General features: G+C 50.4%; 1 protein-coding gene across 2 annotated transcripts; it reads left to right on the top strand.

Moving 5' to 3' along the window:
• The first annotated feature begins 316 nt into the window (after positions 1–316).
• TBC1D13 (TBC1 domain family member 13) lies at positions 317–17,592 on the top strand. 2 transcript variants are annotated; one of them, XM_055316744.1, is made up of 12 exons: positions 317–452; positions 1,411–1,484; positions 3,041–3,081; positions 3,661–3,722; positions 3,873–3,972; positions 4,749–4,831; positions 6,834–6,993; positions 11,697–11,907; positions 12,488–12,651; positions 13,737–13,897; positions 14,055–14,112; positions 14,969–17,592. In XM_055316744.1, the coding sequence occupies exons 1-12, from the start codon at positions 430–432 to the stop codon at positions 15,032–15,034; spliced, it is 1,203 nt and encodes a 400-aa protein (XP_055172719.1). In that variant the 5' UTR covers positions 317–429; the 3' UTR covers positions 15,035–17,592. The 2 variants fall into 2 exon arrangements, with proteins under 2 accessions (XP_055172719.1, XP_055172727.1); XM_055316752.1 differs by lacking the exons at positions 317–452; positions 3,041–3,081.
• The last annotated feature ends 1,031 nt before the right edge of the window (positions 17,593–18,623 follow it).

Raw genomic sequence — 18,623 nt, 5'->3', positions numbered from 1 at the left:
GAAAGACCAGCCGGAGGCCGGAGTAGCGGAGCAGGGAAGGTGCACGTTCCCGACACAATGTCGCCACCGCATAAGGCCGCCAAGGACCGGGTAAGGCCGAGCACAGGGTGAGAGCTACGTTGCATAGACGGAAACTGAGGCCCAGCGAAGCGCCAGGAACGGGCCTCGGGCACACCGACAGCGCGGTCACGCGCGCGTCGGGACTCGGGCTGCAGAACCAGGGGAAGGGGTTGGAGGGGCCGCGCGGCGTCGGCGGGGGAGGGGCGGCACATGAGCGGGGCGGGGCCGGGCGCAGGGGGCGGGGCGAGCCGGAACACGCGCGCGCGCGGCTCCGTTTCCGGTCGGAGGCTTTTGCAGAGAGCCCCGCGTCCCTAGGGGGCGGCGGCGGCGGAGGCGGTGGAGGCAGCGGGGGATCCGGAAGTCAACACCATGTCGAGTCTGCACAAGAGCAGGTAAGGGCCACGGGGGCCAACCCGGCTCCACCACGCCAGGCCGGGCTGCCCTGCCTGCCTTGCCGAGGGGGGTGCAGGTGCGGCAGGAGTCGGGGACCCCCGCCCCGGGAGAGGATCTCGGGTGCCCACTTTCCAGCCTCACTGCCTATGGGCCTGAGGGGGCACGGGGCCGAGGCACCTCTTCTGCTCCCCAGTGCCCCCCCCCCCCGCCCTCCTTCTGGACCCCGGGTTTCCCCCTTCCCGGTGCCTTCCTCATCCAGAGCCTCGATGCCCCGCTCCTCAGCTCCCCATCCCCCCGTTCTTGTCTCCCTTGTTCATCCTCTGCCCGGTACCTTCCCCTCCATATACTCCCCATCCCCCTTGCCCGGTTCTTACGAGGCATGCTGGACAACCTGGATTCTCCAGTTTTCCTTCCCCCAGGTCAAATCCTGCAGCAACAGCCAAATTTTGCTCACTGTTCAATTTTCCTCTAAACCTTTTGTCCTTGATTCCTGGCCAGCCCAGAGGTCTTCTAATCGTTATATTTTTGAGCCTTGGGAGCTGCGTGCGGATTACACAGGCCGGTTGTCTAGGGATCATGTTACTCCTGGTTCCTGGGGTTCCTTGAGTTCAGATAGTGGCCCTGTGGGCTGGCCCTGGCCAGCAGGAAGTGCCCAATAAATGCCAGCTCACTGAATATGAGAAATGTGTCTGGTTTCATGGTGTGCGTTTGAGAACCTCTAGACAAGAACATTTATGTTTTGGGGTTTGGAGTAAGAAGTGATGGGTAGTTATGTCGTTTCCCAAAGATGTCTTTGGCCAGGACCTTGACTGAGCTTTGCTGTCTTTATGTCCCTGAGGGGCGGGAGGAACTGTTGGAAGACTGGTGACAAGGAGATCTTTGGGCTTCAGGAGTGATCACTAAGTCTGTTACTCGGGTTTGGGTGTGCTTCATTTGCCTCCCCATCCCACCTTCCAGGATTGCAGATTTCCAGGATGTCCTGAAGGAGCCCACCATCGTCTTGGAAAAGCTTCGGGAACTCAGTTTTAGTGGTAAGCGGCAGCTGTCTGTGTTGAAGGTTTTCCCAGAGCAGCATTATGGTTTGAATGGAGGGGAAGGTGCACAAGGCCACACCCGGTCAGTTCTGGGGGCTAGCCGACCTCCTGGAGACTTTTCCAGATTCTGTGACTCTGAACTATCCTTGACTGCCCTGACCACCAAGAGCATGATGTGAGCCTTAGGATGTTTCCTGGCCTGTAAGTGGTGCTTGCTGCTTGCTGAGAGTAACTGGAGAAGGCTGAACACGGGAGGCTGGGAAGTTGGGAGGCTGGGAAGTTGGGAGGCTGGGAGGCTGGAGCCAGAGGACACTTGAGCCTGGAGCCGCTGCAGGGTCTTCCTCACTCCCCAGCAAACTTCCTGTGTTGTAGAATTTGGTTAGCTGCAGAGCAGTTCCTTATTCCCTCCCAGGGGAACAAAGCTGACTCAGGCCATAGTGAACTTTGGTTAAGCCTTGAGACCCTGACTTTAGGAGCTGAACTTCAGCCATATTTGACTTTGCCCTCTGTGGCATGGTTAATCTTCCAGCACAGAGATTTTTTAGCTTATCTTTTAAAATACCCCAAGGTATTCTGTGTAGGTTCTTGTTACTGCTTGGCCCTTGTGACCTTGTCAGCAAGGCATTCTTGACTTGCTCTTCTCCTGCCTGTTCAGATTCTGAGGTGAGGGCATTTGCTCCCATTCACAATGTTAGGGATCCTGGAGCAACAGCTGCTTTAGCAGGGTTCCTGACAGTATTGCAGGAAGAGTTTGTTTTTTGTTCAGGAGTGATACTTAGACCCTGAGGATCTTGATGGGTCACAGGATGTATACCACACTGAAGAATCTACCAGGCCTTGGGGGAGCCATTCTGCAGTAGCAGTTGAGTTTGGGCTATAGAGTTAAGACAGACCCGTGTTTGAGTCCTTGATTGCTCTGTCATTACAGATAGTTTTTTTATCTGTAAGATGCGGACCTTCCGGATTTACTAGGGTTCTAATGAGGGTTAAGTGAAATAATGTCCATAAAGCACAAAGACGTATCATTCATAGCTTAGTTTATGTTCCACAAATATTTACGGTATGCCTTCCGTGTGCTGTGCCCCATGCTAGGGATAGGTAATATAAGACACATTTGGTGCATGTCTTTCTGGGGCTTACCCAGGGGTCAGGGATACAGATGTTAAATACAGAAACTATGGTAGATCATCTTGATTGTGATGGATGCTATGAAGGAGAAGTCACGGAGCCATTATCATGTGTAACAAGAGATATGACTTTGATTGGGAAGAGAGGGTGCTGGGTTAACGCTGCCCAGAGGAAGAAATGCAGAGAATGAGAAGGTGTTATCCCCAAAAGAACATTCCACACTGAGGGATCTCTGGCCTGGGGGCAGGGGTCATAGAGGGAAATATACAGATTTAGCATCCAGTCCAGTCATTGTTGTGACAGAAAATGATCCTTGAAGGAGTACTTCTTGCCTGCTCTGCTGCCTGCCAGCTGGCTCTGAGGTGGAGGGCTGGGGGTCTGGGGCCTCTGGCCTGGGGCGTGACTCTCGCCTGCTGTGTCCACAGGCATCCCCTGTGAGGGCGGACTGCGGTGCCTCTGCTGGAAGGTGGGTGTGCCTGGGCTGGGGTGTCTGCTCTGCTGAGAGTCCTTGGGTTCCTGCATGGGCTACCCCCACCCTGGCCCCTTCTGGTTCTGCGCCTTTCCTTGCTTGTTTGAGGACACATTTCTGGGAAGTTGTGGGTTTTCTGTTCTTGATACCCCCTCCAGGATCCTCTTGGGGATGGGATGCTTTGTAGTAGCAGTGAAGCCATCTCCTTTCTAGTCTGTATACTACAGTGAAGTGATGCTTAATGTGACAAAGAAAGGCCATGCTTTGCCTGCAGCTATTAGCTGAGGTGGGAGCCAAAGCCCAGTTTCCAGCCTCTGAGCACTAGGTTTTGTTATCATTTTGGAGAGTCTGTGTGAAGAAAAGCAGAGGAAAGGGCTGGTTTGGATAAAGGAGGAGGGAGGCAGTGGAGAGGAGAATGGAGGCTACCCCCAGTCCACACTTCCACTTGTGGGTTCTAGCCCATCTGGTCATCTCTCGGCTTTATTAGACATTTTCTTTGAGACCAGTCAGCCTCCATCTGCTGTCTGGGATTGAGCTGGAGAGTCACCAGAGCTTTGATCCTCTCCCTCTGTGCAGATTCTCTTGAACTACCTCCCCTTGGAAAGAGCCTCATGGACCTCCATCCTGGCCAAGCAGAGGTGAGACCATGAGAAAGAGGGGTGATGGGAGGGCTTTCATGTGAGACAGCAGCTGGGACTGAGCCCATCTTCCCCCTGTTGCAGCTTCTCTGGTTTGGTTGCCTGGAAGGAACCTTTGGGATCATCTGTCTCTCCTCTTCTCTTCCACAGGGAGCTATACTCTCAGTTCCTGAGAGAAATGATCATCCAGCCTGGTATTGCCAAGGCCAACATGGGTGTGTCCAGGGAGGATGTGACCTTTGAAGACCATGTGAGTAAGGGTGGCAGTAGGGGCTGGGGCTACAAGGATCTGGCAGGTTCGGCCCCACCCTAGAGGTCAGGTGGAGCCAGTCTGGGTCCCCTCTGGTCCATCCACTATCTCCTTTCTGTGTTGGGCTGCTCTGCCCTTGGAGGCCGTTGTCTCTCCCTTCTGCTTCCTAGGCGCTAGACCCAATCAGGTACATAAATCACAGCTTGGACTCCAAGTGTGCATAGCACTGGGCCCCATCCTCTTTGTGGGCTCTGTCTCCTTTCCTCCTCACCTCTGTTTCCTGGGGAAGGCCCTGGTTTTATAGTTGAAGAGAAAATCAGACCAGGGTAGGAGAATAGACCATCTTCCTGTGGCCTGGAGGAAGCCTCATTCTCTCCTCAAATACCGAGCCCCTCCCCGTGTTCAGGAAGTGGGGATGGATGGACCCAGGCCCATGCTCCGAGGACTAGGATTGGTGATTCAAAGTGTTGATGAATCAGATTCAAAAAGATACAATATGCATTCATTCAGCAAGCATTTCAGCGAGTGCCTGGTACAGGCAGCATTCGAGGTGGCAGCAGTAGATGGAAATGACGGTCCCTGACCAGCAGGGATGTCGTCAGAGCAGACTGCAGGGCTCTACTTGGAGGAGTTGGAATGTGATGTGAGAGGCTCCTGGAGTAGCTCCCAGGCTGACTCAGAGCCTCAGTGGGGCCTCTGCGCAGGCCCCCAGACAGGAGTCTGCCCCCTGGGGTCCTGTTGGACCTAGGACAGAACAGCTGATTCTCTCCCCACAGCCACTCAACCCCAACCCTGACAGCCGGTGGAACACGTATTTCAAGGACAATGAGGTGCTGCTGCAGATTGACAAAGACGTCCGGTAAGTGGGGCGCTGGGGGTTACATGCTGGCCCCTGGGACTGCTGGGGAGTTTCCCAGGCTTGTGCTTTCCAGCATGCCCACAGGTGAGTGTTTGAGGAACTTCCAGGGGGTTGTCCACTAGGTGGGTCCAGGCCCGAGTGATGTCAGCCTGTGAATGGGGCTGGCCTGCGAGGCGGGTGCCTGGCTCTCCTTTTTCCCTGCCTTAGTGTCATGCCCTGGACGTAATGTAGGGGTTCAGCTGACTGTTCCTGCAGCAGATATTGAGGCCCCACTGTATGGCGGGCTCTGTGCTAAGTTCAGGGTTGAGGATGGACTCCACAGACATGGTCCCTCTTAGGAGCTGAGAACCTGGTGGAGAGGACGGGGGGACAGTCATTCAGCAAGACGTATCTTCCATATGATTAGCATTTGTGGTAAATGCTCTGAGGGGAGAATTCAGGGTGCTCTAAGAGTTTGGGGGAAGCCTTGGCTGAGGTCTCAGGAGTGGGAGGCCTCAGGGGAAGAGGGAGGAAAAGGATGTGGTGGCAGGGAGCTGCCTGCGGGAAGGCCCTGGAAAGCCCATGGGAGCACATTCCAGGAACAGTATGAGGGCCAATGTGCTTGAAGCCACACTAGAGGGATGCAGGCATTGGACCTTGGACTTGATCCCAAGGACATATAGGGCAGTTGTGCAAAGGTTTTAAGTGTAGGAGTGACAGGGTCAGATGTTTGTTTTTTCAAAAATCATGAGCTACAATGTGTACATGGGTATGCTTTTCCACTTGGCAGAGAAATGTGGAAACACGCTTGTGCTGTCTTGTGGGGTTGATGAGTCTGGCAGCGGGTGGAATCTCCCACAAGGCTGTGTGAGGAGCTATAAGGGAGGCTTGTCTGCCTTGGGCCTGAGTGGTTAGAGCTAGAGTTCTGGAGTCTGTTTGCCTGCTTTCAGTTCTGCCTTCAGTGGATGTCAGCTGTGTCTCCGGGTGCTCACCCTCCAGGGTATGCTCATTTTGCCCAGGCCCATCTTCAGAAGGCTTCAGGTGGACGCCCAGCCCGGCGCGTGGCTCAACCGGGATGCAAATGGGGGCTTGTCTCCTGCATTCTCAGGCTGGTGTTGGGGCAGCCTTTGTCCACAAGGTGTCTTAATGGTTTGAGTCAAGAACCATGTCTTCAGTCTGGTTCTAGAGAGAGAGGTTTTGTCTCTCACTGGCAGCAACTGTAGCACATTGTTCAGTGTTTCTGGAAGGCAGATTTTTTAAAAATATATTTATTTATTCATGAGAGACACAGAAAGAGAGAGGCAGAGACACAGGCAGAGGGAGAAGCAGGCTCCATGCAGGAAGCCTGATGTGGGACTAGATCCCAGGACTCCAGGATCACACCCTGGGCCAAAGGCAGGCACTAAACCGCTGAGCCACCCAGGGATCCCCTGGAAGGCAGATTTGTGATGGGCTATGTGTAAGAAGTCTGGAAATTGTGCCTATGCTGCCGTATATACATGAGAAAAACTTGTGCCTTAAACTCACATGGTGCTGTGTGTCGGTTATACCTTTAGTCAAACTGGAAACAAAACAAACCCAACTTGATCACATTCTAGAGACTGTCTCCCACCTTGATTTTCCCTCTCCCTCTGTCTTGGACATTTTCCTACGTCAGCTGTAAATGTGATCCTGTTGTATAATGTGCAATGTCACCATTTTAAGCCACGCTACACTTAACACCCTGTGCATATTAGATAAAGATTTTTGATGTGGAGAGATGTTTATGGTTTAAGAGAAGAGTTGAATTACAAGACAGTAAGGACACTTAATTTTATTGGCAAATATACACAGTAAGATGGGCATATGTTTACATATGTATATATGTGTGTATATATGCATATTTATATATAATATGAGTATATTACTTTTAAAAACCTGAACATTTAAAAATAAAATGTTACTTATTTTTTTAAAAACATGCAAAAAATGCCCCATACCTCCACCCTGAGTAACAAAACTCTATCCTATTCCCTCTTGACAGGAGGCTGTGCCCAGATATATCGTTCTTCCAGAGAGCCACCGAGTACCCTTGCCTTCTTATCCTGGACCCCCAGAATGAGTTTGAGACCCTTCGAAAGCGGGTGGAACAGACAACGCTAAAATCCCAGACAGTGGCCCGGAACCGGAGTGGAGTCACAAATGTGAGAGCCAACCTGGGGGCCCCAGGGATACCTCATGACAGCTTTTTCCTTCATACTTCCCTTGGAGCATTGGCCATTGGGCCCATGACTATCTGCCCTGACAGTTACCCAGATTGACTTTGGGTCTACCTCCAGGGCTCTTTCTGCAAGTCATGTATCAAAAGCTGGGTGTAAGGGGTGCGGGGAAGGGCCCTACCATAGGGTGAAGGAGCAACAGAGGAGATGGCTCTTGAAAAAGTAATTACACGTTGATGGGAAAGTGTGGTGGAAGCAGTAATGGCAGTGGGGAGCTGACCTGACCTAGGTGTCCAGGAAGACTTCCCCGAGGAGGCGATATGGAAACTGAGGGTCCAGGAACTAAGTGGAAAGCTCATTCCAGGTGGAGAGGAGGGCATACATGGAGGCTTCAGGCAGGAGAAAGTGTGTGTTCAGGAAATAGTGGGGTCTAGCCTGGCTGGAGGCGGGGTGCAGGGGCGGGGGGCAAGAGGGGTAGGGCTACTGAAGGATGCTGGCAAAAATAGTGGTCCTGAGGACTGGGGAGCCTTGCAGCGTTCTAGGCAGGCCAGTGACATGATTCAGATCTGCCTTTGTAAAGCATTGCCATGGGGCCTGTGGAGGTATTGATTGGAGGGGTAGAATAGAGGTTCAGAGGTGGCTGCATTATCCAGGCAAGGGCCAGGTAAGACCGGGGTGGAATGAGAGGTGGAGCTGAGAGACTTAGCTTGAATTTTTTTTTTCTAAGATTTTATTTTTTAAGTAATCTCTATACCCAGCATGTTGCTCAAATTTACAACCCCGAGATCAAGAATTGCATGCTCTGCTGACTGAGCCAGCCAGGTTTTCCAGGAGCTAGCATTGATAGGACTTTGCTGGCTAAGTCATGCTGAGTTATTGAATCCCATTTTTCTGGCAGATTCCTGTAACTCTGAGAAGCTGCTTATAGCCAAATGAAGCATATTTCTTTATTACCTTTTTTTTTTTTTAAGATTTTATTTATTAATGAGAGAGAGGGAGAGGCAGCCTCCCTGCAGGGGTCCTGGACCCTGGGATCAGGACCTGAGCCAAAGGTAGACAACCCCTGAGCCACCCAGGTACCCCTTCCTTATTCCTTAATTGACACCTAGGCTTTGGTGTGTGGAACTCCCAGCTTGTTTCTAAAACTTTTCATTGTCCTCCAACAGTAGAAAAACCCTCCTCTCTAACCTTCAACAAGCTAGTGACAGATAATATTGCAGCAGCTTTTTTTCTCCCCAAGTAGAATGACTGACCAAGTCTCTGTCTTTAGGAGAGCAGCCGTTTTCTGCTACAGGGTAACAAGTGCCGTTAAAGCTGATCCCATTGTCCCCATGCCTAGGACAGAGTTGTATGGGCTGAAAGGTGCAGAATGCTTGGCTTTGTGGGCAACCCTCTTACTAATAGTTGATGTCCTGGCTATAGGGCAAGGTGGGGACCTGGTTTCATTCATTTCACTACAGTAATAGGGGTCTGGGAGCCAAGCTCTTACCCATTTTAGGTTTCAGTCTGGTCCCGGTGGCAGAGAATATGACCAGGAGCTTCATCCCTGGACCGCTGGGCCTGTGGTTGGACAGTTTAGTTCCAGCTGTACATTCATCTGACTTTGGGCCTCTGTCTCCTATAAACTGGGCATAATCATTTCCATCCTCCTGGCTTTTGAAGTGCCAAGAGGATGAAAGCAGGTCGTGGCTCTGTAGATTTTTGGAAGACTGGAAAGCACTTCTCTGAAGCCTAGGCTCCAGGTCTGGAGTCAGCCAATCTGGGTTCAAGTCCCAGTACCACTACGTACTGTGAGCCTTTGATGAGTGACCTAACGTTTCTTTCTTTTTAAAAAAAAATTTTTATTATTTATAATAAAATAATATATATTTATATAAAATAATATTATTTTTTTAGAAAATATTTATTCGTGTGAGAGACACAGGCAGAAGGGGATGCAGGCTCTTCGCAGGGAGCTTGATGCAGGACTCGATCCCGAGACCTTGGGATCACACCCTGACCTGAAGGCAGACGCTCAACCACTGAGCCACCCAGGCGTCCCGTGACCTAACATTTCTGAGCCTCAGTTTCTTCATCCTAAAAATGATGTTGAGCAGATATTCTAGATTGTACAGAGGGTTTAATGGAAGAATGCTTGTAGAGCACTGTCTTGCACTTAGAAAGCTCTCAGTAAATGTAGTGATATGTGTGTGTGAGTGCACATATACACGTGTGTGTGTGTGTGAGTGATGGAAGAGGGACTTTGTCTTCAGTACTGTGTGCTTCCAGTGTGTGGCTTAATATACTATCTCTACCTGCCTGTGCCTATAGCTGTCTCACATAGGTAACGCCAGGCACCTGAATCTTTGCAGAGGACCTGAGGCTCCTGCTGGCACACTGTTGGAAACCTCTGTTCTTTTTTTTTTGGGGGGGGGACCTCTGTTCTTTTTGAGACCTCTGTTCTGTTGCATAAAGATCCCTCGTTAACTGGGATTCTCTTCTATTTATCTTTCAACTTTTTCTTTTTCCTTTTTATTCTCCCAATTTTTTCTTTTTCTTTTGTTTTTTTTTATTTTTTATTTTTTTTAAGATTTTATTTATTTATTCATAGAGACACAGAGAGAGAATGAGAGACAGAGACACAGGCAGAGAGAGAAGCAGGCTCCATGCAGGGAGCCTGACATGGGACTCTATCCAGGGTCTCCAGGATCACGCCCTGGGCTGCAGGCTGCGCTAAACCACTGTGCCACTGGGGCTGCCCTCTTTTTCTTTTAAAGATTTATTTTTATTTTAGAGAGAGCACACATGTGTGTGCACATGGGAGAGGGGCATGGGGAGAGGAGGAGACTCAAGCAGACTCCCTGCTTAGCACAGAGCCTGATGCAGGGATGGATCACACAACTCTGAGATTATGACCTAAGCTGAAACCAAGAGTTGAATGTTTAACTGATGGAACCACCTAAGCTCCCCTTAAATTTTTCTTATTTGTTTGTTTATTTATTTTTAAAGATTTTATTTACTTATTCATGAGAGACACAGAGAGAGAGCAGAGACAGGAGAAGCAGGCTCCATGCAAGGAGCCTGGTATGGGACTTGATCCCAGGACTCTGAGATCACACCCTGAGCCAAAGACAGATGCTCAACCGCTGAGCCATCCAGGTGTCCTGCCTCAAATTTTTCTTACTGAAAAATCTGAGGAGCCCCTGGCTGGCTCAGGCTATACAGCATGTGACTCTTGATTTTGGGGTCGTGAATTTGAACCCCTCGGATGTAGAGATGACTTAAATAAAACTTAAAAAAATCTGAAACTTTCAGAAAAGTTGAAAGAAGAATACAATGCTCAACTATATACATTTCTCTTTCTTTTTTAAAAAAAATATTTTATTTATTTATTCATGAGAGACAGAGAGAGGCAGAGACACAGGCAGAAGGAGAAGCAGGCTCCCTGCAGGGAGCCCAATGTGAGACTCGATCCTGGAACTCCAGGATCATGACCTGAGCTGAAGGCAGTTGCTCAACTGCTGAGTCACCTAGGTGTCCCAACTGTATACATTCTCAGTGCTTAATTATATACATTCTAACTAAATTCAGCAGTTGTTAACGTTTTGCCAAATTTGTGGGTGGGTATATTATGTAGAGATAGAATATGTTGTACAGGCCTTGACCCTCACCCCCAAGAACTTCACCAGGTGTCTCCTGGGAATGAAGACATCCTCCTCCCTACCACCATCACATCCATGAAGATTAACAATAATTCCACACTAACACCCAATATCCAGTCCATGATCAGATATCCTCCATTGTGCTAAGAATATTTTTTGGTTTGACTTCCCAACCAGGACCCAGTCAAGGTGTATGTATTGCATTGAGATGTTACACTTATCCAACTGAGCCCCCAGGTACCCCTATTTAAAGGTTTTTTAAAAAGCAAAATGATAGGGGCACCTGGGGGGTTCAGATGGTTGAGGATCTAGTTTTCAGCTCAGGTCATGATCCCGGGGTCCCCACATCAGGCTCCCAGCTCAGTGAGGAGTCTGCTTCTCCCTCTCCCTTTCTCTCTCCTCTTGCTTATGCTCTTTCTCTCTCAAATGAATAAAAAAAATTAAAAAAAAAAGGTAAAGTATAGCTTACATGTAGTAAAATGCACAGTTCTTTTTTTTTTTTTAAAGACTTGTTTATTCATGAGACACACAGAGAGAGGCAGAGACATAGGCAGAGGGAGAAGCAGGCTCCATGCTAGAAGCCCAATGTGGGACTCGATCCCAGGGCTCCGGGATCATGCTCTGAGCCAAAGGTAGACGTTCAATTGCTGAGGCACTCAGGCATCCCAAATGGACAGTTCTTATATATGTAACTGGATGAACTTTTCCTCATGTATATACCTTGTAACTGCCAACCTAATCAGGACACTGAACATTTCCATCATACAGAATGTTCCTTCATGTCCCTTCCTAGTCAGTATCCCTTCACCTCAGAGGTAACCATTGTGGCTTTTATCACATAAATGAGGCTTTAGTCTAGCTGTTTTGTGGAATATTCCACATTGTAGAGTTGTCTGCTTGTTTCTTTTCATAATATTGGACACGCTCTGCTTTGCTGTGTATTCCCCATAAGCTGGAAGTTGAATGGTAGGCTGAATGGTAAACATTTCTAGCAAGAACACATTATCTGTAATGCCACCCACCTTACCAGATCCTCTCCTCCTGCAGATGAGCTCCCCACACAAGAACTCTGCGCCGTCATCCCTGAATGAGTATGAGGTGTTGCCCAATGGCTGCGAGGCCCACTGGGAGGTGGTGGAGCGCATCCTGTTCATCTATGCCAAGCTCAACCCTGGCATTGCTTATGTACAGGGCATGAATGAGATCGTGGGGCCCCTCTATTATACCTTTGCCACCGACCCCAACAGCGAGTGGAAAGGTAAGAGGGCTCTTGGCTGCCCACATCCCTCATGTAACTCCTTAGAAAAATGGACCAAGGAAAACGAGAGTGATAGGCCTTATCAGGTTGTACAACTCCCTTTCCTTACCTCTATCTTCCCTCTGTCAGATGTGAGGGGTTGACTTGGATGGTCTCTAAGATCTTTTCCAGCTTAGGCTTTCTAGAATGTTGGGAGTTTCCTCATCTCAGTGTTTATAATTGAAATTCTGGTAGAGAAGAGGGGATGTATATACAGGAAGCTGAATGGTTGACAAGGATTTAAATATATAACGTTTGGAAAAATATCATCAGAAGGTGATATGTATCTATGATAGCTGCTAAGTGAAAGTACAGTGTTGCCAGATGTGACAAGAAAGATGTGTTGTCCTTAGTCTGAGGGTGGGGCATGGTCAAGGATAGAGGAGCACCTGAGCCTGACCAGGTGAGTGGGTGGCCCAGAGAGGCTCAGAGGTGAGGGGGAAAGCCCTCACATACGTGAGACATGGGGTGAGAGATAGGGTGGGACTCGAGAGAGCATCAGTCCCCTTGCAGCTGCCCTCCCCCTGCCCCTGTCCCCCAGAGCACGCCGAGGCAGACACCTTCTTCTGTTTCACCAACCTCATGGCTGAGATCCGGGACAACTTCATCAAGAGCCTCGACGACTCGCAATGTGGCATCACCTACAAGATGGAGAAGGTGTATTCCACCTTGAAGGATAGGGACATGGAACTCTACCTGAAACTGGTGAGGAGCGCTAGGACCACCAGGACAAGGCAGACAGACGGGAAGGGGCACAGATAGGCAGGCCTCCTGCGTGTCCTAGGGCAAGGTCCAGCTTGAATCCAGGGATGGAAAATGGCTGCTCCTTCTGGAGGGTGCTGGTGCAAGTGCTGGGGCGCGACTGGGAGATTGAGGCAGCAGTTGACATGGGAGTCTAGCGGGCTGGGAGGGAAGAGGAAGCTGGTAGGGTGCCTGTCATGTGCCAGGCACTGCACAGTGCATTTACCACATGCTAGATGACTGTAGCTTGGTGGTAGTCCTCTGAGAAAAGAGTACAAACATCATTTTTTTAAAAAGATTTATTTATTTGAGAGAGCAAGAGCGAGAGAGGTCAGAGGGAGAGAGACGTAGACTCTATGGAGCAGGAAGCCTGACGCTGGGCTCGATCCCACAACCCTGAGATCATGACCTGAGCTGAAAGACACGTAACCAACTGAGCCACCCAGGCGCTCCAGCGAACATCATTTTTAAAAATTAAAGATAATATATAAAGTTATTAGAGTGGCATTCCCTATTTCAGAAAATAGTTTCGTGAAGAGAAACTATAAACAAAAAATGGTTTGTGAATAAGAAAATACATATAAACAGGTCTTTTTAAACAGATACAGAATTATATTTTTGCCCAATTTTGAAAAATTGTTTTTTAACAATTTTTCAGTTAATAATAATCACTGGGGCTGACCAGAGAGCTCATACTATGGGGAATGACGGCCATGTAAGGCTGTAAAATGAAGTAAATAAATGAAATGATACGTTTAACATGCTAAGCACAAAGCTAGGCTTATACTAAGTGCTGATAACGGTCTCTCTGTCCCTCAATCCAAGGTTATAATCCATACAGTATTTTAAAAGAATTAGAGCCATCATTGGTAAATCCAGAGAGCTCATAAGAAAGCTTGGCTTTCTGGCTTCTACTGGAAATTAGGAAGATCTGGCTGGCTGAGGCTCTCCCCACTCTGTGCCTGGCGCTGAAACATGTGGCCGGTCTCATTGGCTGTGTGGCATTGCGTGGCTGCCGAGCACCCCGCCCCATGCCCCTGTCTCCCCAGCAAGAGCAGAACATCAAGCCTCAGTTCTTCGCCTTCCGCTGGCTGACACTGCTGCTGTCCCAGGAGTTCTTGCTGCCCGACGTCATCCGTATCTGGGATTCCCTCTTCGCCGACGACAACCGTTTTGACTTCCTCCTCCTGGTCTGCTGCGCCATGCTCATGTGAGTGTGACCACCAGCAGAGGGGTGGGCAGGGGCTGCTCTCATGAGGAGGGAACCTCTGGACTTCCTGGGCGAGGGTCACACTGAGGGTGGTGAGGAAGGAGCTGGGCACTCAGTGGCCCAGGGTTCCAGCACCTTTGCTGCTTGTTTTCCTTAGACTGATCCGGGAGCAGTTGCTGGAAGGGGACTTTACCGTAAACATGCGGCTCCTGCAGGTAACGGAGTTTGGAGCGGCGAGCTCAGTCTTTAGTCATGAGGCAGATGCTTACCAAGCAGCCACCCGTGCCAGCTGCTGTGGCAGGCTGGAATCAGGAACAGGGCATAAGCGTCCAGGTCCCCAAGGCAGATCTGTTTTGGATCTGGTTTTGATTCCCGCTTTTACCACTTGAGTATGGTGTTGCTAAGAGTAACTTGGCGTCTCTGGACCAAATGTTCCACATAGGTTCATTGTGCCTGGGACACAGCAGTGCCTGGTACATTATAGTGCTTGTTGGTGAAAGTGCTCGGACCTGGGGGAGGAAAGTGGGGTATAGCGGTGAAGAATGTTGGTGCGGTACCAGACAGGTCTGGGCCACATATTTGTTCTGCTGTGCTAGTTACGTGACCTAAACTACTGGACGACCTCTCCAGGCCTCAGTTTCTTCAATGCCTGGCCTGGGGTTGGTTTTCATAATTGGATTGACCAGGTCTGTAAAATAGATCCAGTCACAGTAACTTTCTTATCAGACTGATGAGGTGACCCGGTGAACTACTGCGTAAGCACTGTCTAGTCCACTCTCTGGCTCGTTATGAATAGCACTCGGGTCTGGGGGCAGGAGAGAGATGAGGGAGGATGGTCCTGGTGCTAAGGAAGGGGCCGTGATACTGGTTGGTGCTGATTGGGTTGGGTAAGCTAGCGCTTCGGTGGGTATAGTGTTAGCTCTCTTCAGGGGCTTGGGCAGAACGTGGCATCTGGTAGCCTGTGGTCCCTGTCCATGCAGCTCAGGGCTCAGAGGGAAGGGCACGGGTGTGGCAAAGGTGGGAAGGCTGAGCTGACTTCAGAGGCCTACTGTTGACCTTTCCCATACCTAGGATTACCCCATCACAGACGTCTGCCAGATCCTACAAAAAGCCAAGGAACTCCAAGACTCAAAGTAGCCTGTTGGCAGGAGGCCCAGGCTTGGGAGAGAAGACACTGACCCCTGTGTCCTGGCTTCTGGGACACGCAGGAGCCTGTGGGATCCCAGCCACCCCGAGGGGAAGCTGCAGGATCGGCCCACTCCAGGCCTCCTCATCTGGCTCCCTCACCCTAGGCCGCTCCACCGGGGGCACACTGTGCCATGCTCCTTAACCACCCAGTCCTGGCTTCCTCCTTGCTCTTTGACCCGGGGACCTTTTGCCCAGGCTGCCGAGCAAGGCCGGAGCTCATGAGGTGGTTTCCTGGGGCAGGGGCATGTTGGGGGCACTGGGGGCTGGCAGGGGCCCTTCCCTGCCTCCACTCTGCTGCTTCCTTCCTCCTCTCCTGCTCTGGTCCTCTGGGCTCTGGTTGCAGGAGGTGCTTGGCAAATGAGCCAGAAACCACTTCTGGGGGTTGGTGCTTAGGCTTCTCTGTGGGGAAGGTGACACTGTGAAGGAGCTAAGAAGCTGCCAGGCCCAGGTCACACCCTCTATCCCTTTCCCACTGTGTGTTTCTGTCTTTAGTCACGGGTAGGTGTGTATGTGCGTCTGCATCCTCCAGGTGTCTGCTGCTTGTGTGTGTGTGTCTGTCAGTGCGTGCGTGAGGGGGTGGGCGTGTCTTTAGTGTTTCTTCTCTGTCTCCTTCCCTTCCAGAGTGTGTGTGACTCTCTCTCCATTCGCCCTCTGCCCTTCTCTCTTGGGGTGCCTTATCCCCAGCCTCTTCCTCCCTCTTCCTTTTCATTCCTTGAACCCCAGAGACAGAATGAGGAGTCTGGCTTAGCAAAGTTCCTGGGGGTCAGTTTTGCCCTGTGCCCGTCCCCAGCCCTAGACCCCCAGGTCCCACAGACTGGGAAGGAGTCCACACTGCCTCACTAGAGGGCCCTGAATGTGTTCCCAACAGAAATCTTGGAAACCAAAAGCTGCTGAGAAATGATGGCTCACAAAGCTTTGGGCCCCTTCCCCTCCTTTCTGCCCAGGGTTGGAGGAAGAAGAGGGAGAGCTGGATCTTCCAGAGATTCCCCCCAAAGGCCCTTCTTTCCTAAAGTAAAAGGACATGAAAAAAAAAAAAAGTAAAAGGACATGAAAGTGGTATTGTACCAGGGGTTGGGATCTGAATGATTCAGAAGAGCAGTCATTCCCATAGCTTCTGGGTCCCCGCCCAGGGTGGTAAGTCCCTTAAAGGGCAGGTGGGACCAATGGGAGCCTCCCTGAGCTTCAAAGCCCTGGGTCCTGTCAGTGCCAGGAGAGCCAGGTGTCCCCCCAAGCAGGGTGAAGGAGCTGCTGCCCTTCCCTGGTCACCTGCTTGGGCAGTTCCGGGATTTGGAGCAGGGGCACTCTGAGCAGGAGCAGCTGGTTTCACTTGCTGCTGGACTGTGGGAGGAGTGGGCTTATTTTGACTAAGCCCTTCCTCCTATAGTGAGGATGCAGGTGGTTTGGGTCTGGAAGGCTGGACAGTGTAGCAGGGTTCCCCAGCCTCTCCTCAGACTGGCCAGCAGTGGCCCGCCGGTCCCCGGAGCCTTCCCGAGTCTGGCAGCCAGGACTTTGTACTGCCAGCCCAGGCCTGGCTATGGGCCAGGAAGAGCTGTCTCCAAGTGGCTCCTATACCAGACTGTATCTTGGATGCTCCTGGGACTTTATGCACTTGCCTTTTGCCTCCTCCTCTCCCAACATACAGTTTGGGAGATTTTTTACTATTTATTCAGACTCCTGGTTATTTATTGCAGACTGGCTAGTGCTTGATTTGGTGGTGAAGGGTGGGGCCAGGAGGGTAAAAAGCAGTTGGAGACAGTCTTCCTGACCTTCCAAGGTCAGAGTAGCATCCTCTCCCCCTACCTCTGGGACTGTCCCTATTTTCCAGCAGGTCCTGGCTGTGAGGGCTGTGAGCTATGTACTGGAACTGAGGGTAAGCGATATAGGAGGGCTGGCATGGAGTCCAGACTGCAAGCCCCCATCATGGCACAGAGACACTGCTTCCCCAAGGCCTGGCAGCCTGACTCAGCCTCTTCTCAGAACTTGTCAGCTGGTGGTGCAGTCCCAGATTTGACCCCTTTACAGCCTGAGGCTTAGGCCCCAGCCTGGGACCCAGCAGACTGCCCAGGACACCTCATGCATTCCCTCTTGCCTGTCCCCCTGTCTTCCCTCCTGGGGCCATACTACTTGAATCACTGCATCTGATTCGCCTCAGTGGCAGGCTTAGGTCCAGTGCTCTTTGCTTGACCTTGGAATGAGGGTCAAGAGCAAAGGACCCTGTCCAGATGAGGCTGTGCTCCCCAGTGGGATACTGCCTAAGGAAAGGACAGAGCCTTGGGGATTCCCCCTCCTGAGATTCTCCAGGGAGTGCTCTGAGAACCAGAGGGCCTGAGGCTTCCCAGTTGGGAAGCTGCCCCCAGGACTTAGGACACTTATAGGTTGGGCTGTACGAACTCAGCAAGTCTGACTCTCGGGTCAGAATGTGAGTCTGCTATTGTTCATTAGTTTTATTCCTTGAATCAATGCTGTTGATGACAAGTTGTCTTTAATAAATCATGTGTTCTTTGCAATGGGCATTGGTGCTGTGATGGGCTGAAACCTTTTGAGACCTTAGAGGAGGGAAAGTTTGAGTAGGGATGGAGTCAGGAGGCTCTGAGAGTTGGCAAAGAAGGTCAGGAAATTATTTTTGGAAGAGCCTGTTCAAGTCTTCTCATTCAACCACTGCAGTTTGCAGCTGGAGGCCAAAGGCCAGTGGGCTTGGGACAGAGGTGCTATGCACTTGATTACACAGCAAGTTGTTTTTGAGATTGACAAAACTGAGAATTCAAGTAAATAAAATGCATACTACCCACAATCTAAAGAAAATCACCAAGAACACGTTAGTCTTTGCTACATCGTTGTCATTTTCTTATAGTTTGTGTACTGTCTGCTCCCTCCCTTAGGTGGTAAGCAAGTTGCTATATGATGTTAAAATATATTTATGTGCTATATAGAATTCACATATGCTAAAAACGTCTGAGTCCAGCCCCTATCTTGGACTATTTTGGTTATTTCAGCCTTCATTATGAGTAATAATACTGTGGAGAAGGGTTTCTGTTCAAGATCCTTGCATTCCAGATTCATTTCCCCAGCTCAGTCCTCTAAGTGGATTGAGAAGTATGAACCTTTTTAAGACTTTTATATATACTGCCAAACTGCCTTCTAGGTTCGTGCCAGTTTTTCTTCCAACCAGCAGTGAGCATCAGCCCCTACGCTGTCCTCTTGCCGCTTGTTAAAACATTTGCCAGTGTCCTAGAACTTTTGACGTAACTTTGTAATGGTTAGGGGGGGTGGATTTTGGTGTCAGTCAGACCTGGGGCCTTGTCTCCTTGTTCTGCCAACTAGAGACTCCCTCTCAAGGCTCTTTTATTTATTTATTTTTTAATTTTTATTTATTTATGATAGTCACAGAGAGAGAGAGAGGGAGAGAGGCAGAGACATAGGCAGAGGGAGAAGCTGGCTCCATGCACCGGGAGCCCGACGTGGGATTCGATCCCGGGTCTCCAGGATCACGCCCTGGGCCAAAGGCAGGCGCCAAACCACTGCGCCACCCAGGGATCCC

This window comes from Nyctereutes procyonoides, unplaced genomic scaffold (genome assembly GCF_905146905.1).
Source record: "Nyctereutes procyonoides isolate TBG_1078 unplaced genomic scaffold, NYPRO_anot_genome, whole genome shotgun sequence".
NCBI classification, from domain to species: Eukaryota; Metazoa; Chordata; class Mammalia; order Carnivora; family Canidae; genus Nyctereutes; species Nyctereutes procyonoides.
Note: the sequence above shows the minus strand (reverse complement) of the source record. Positions and strands in the feature narration are given on the sequence as shown.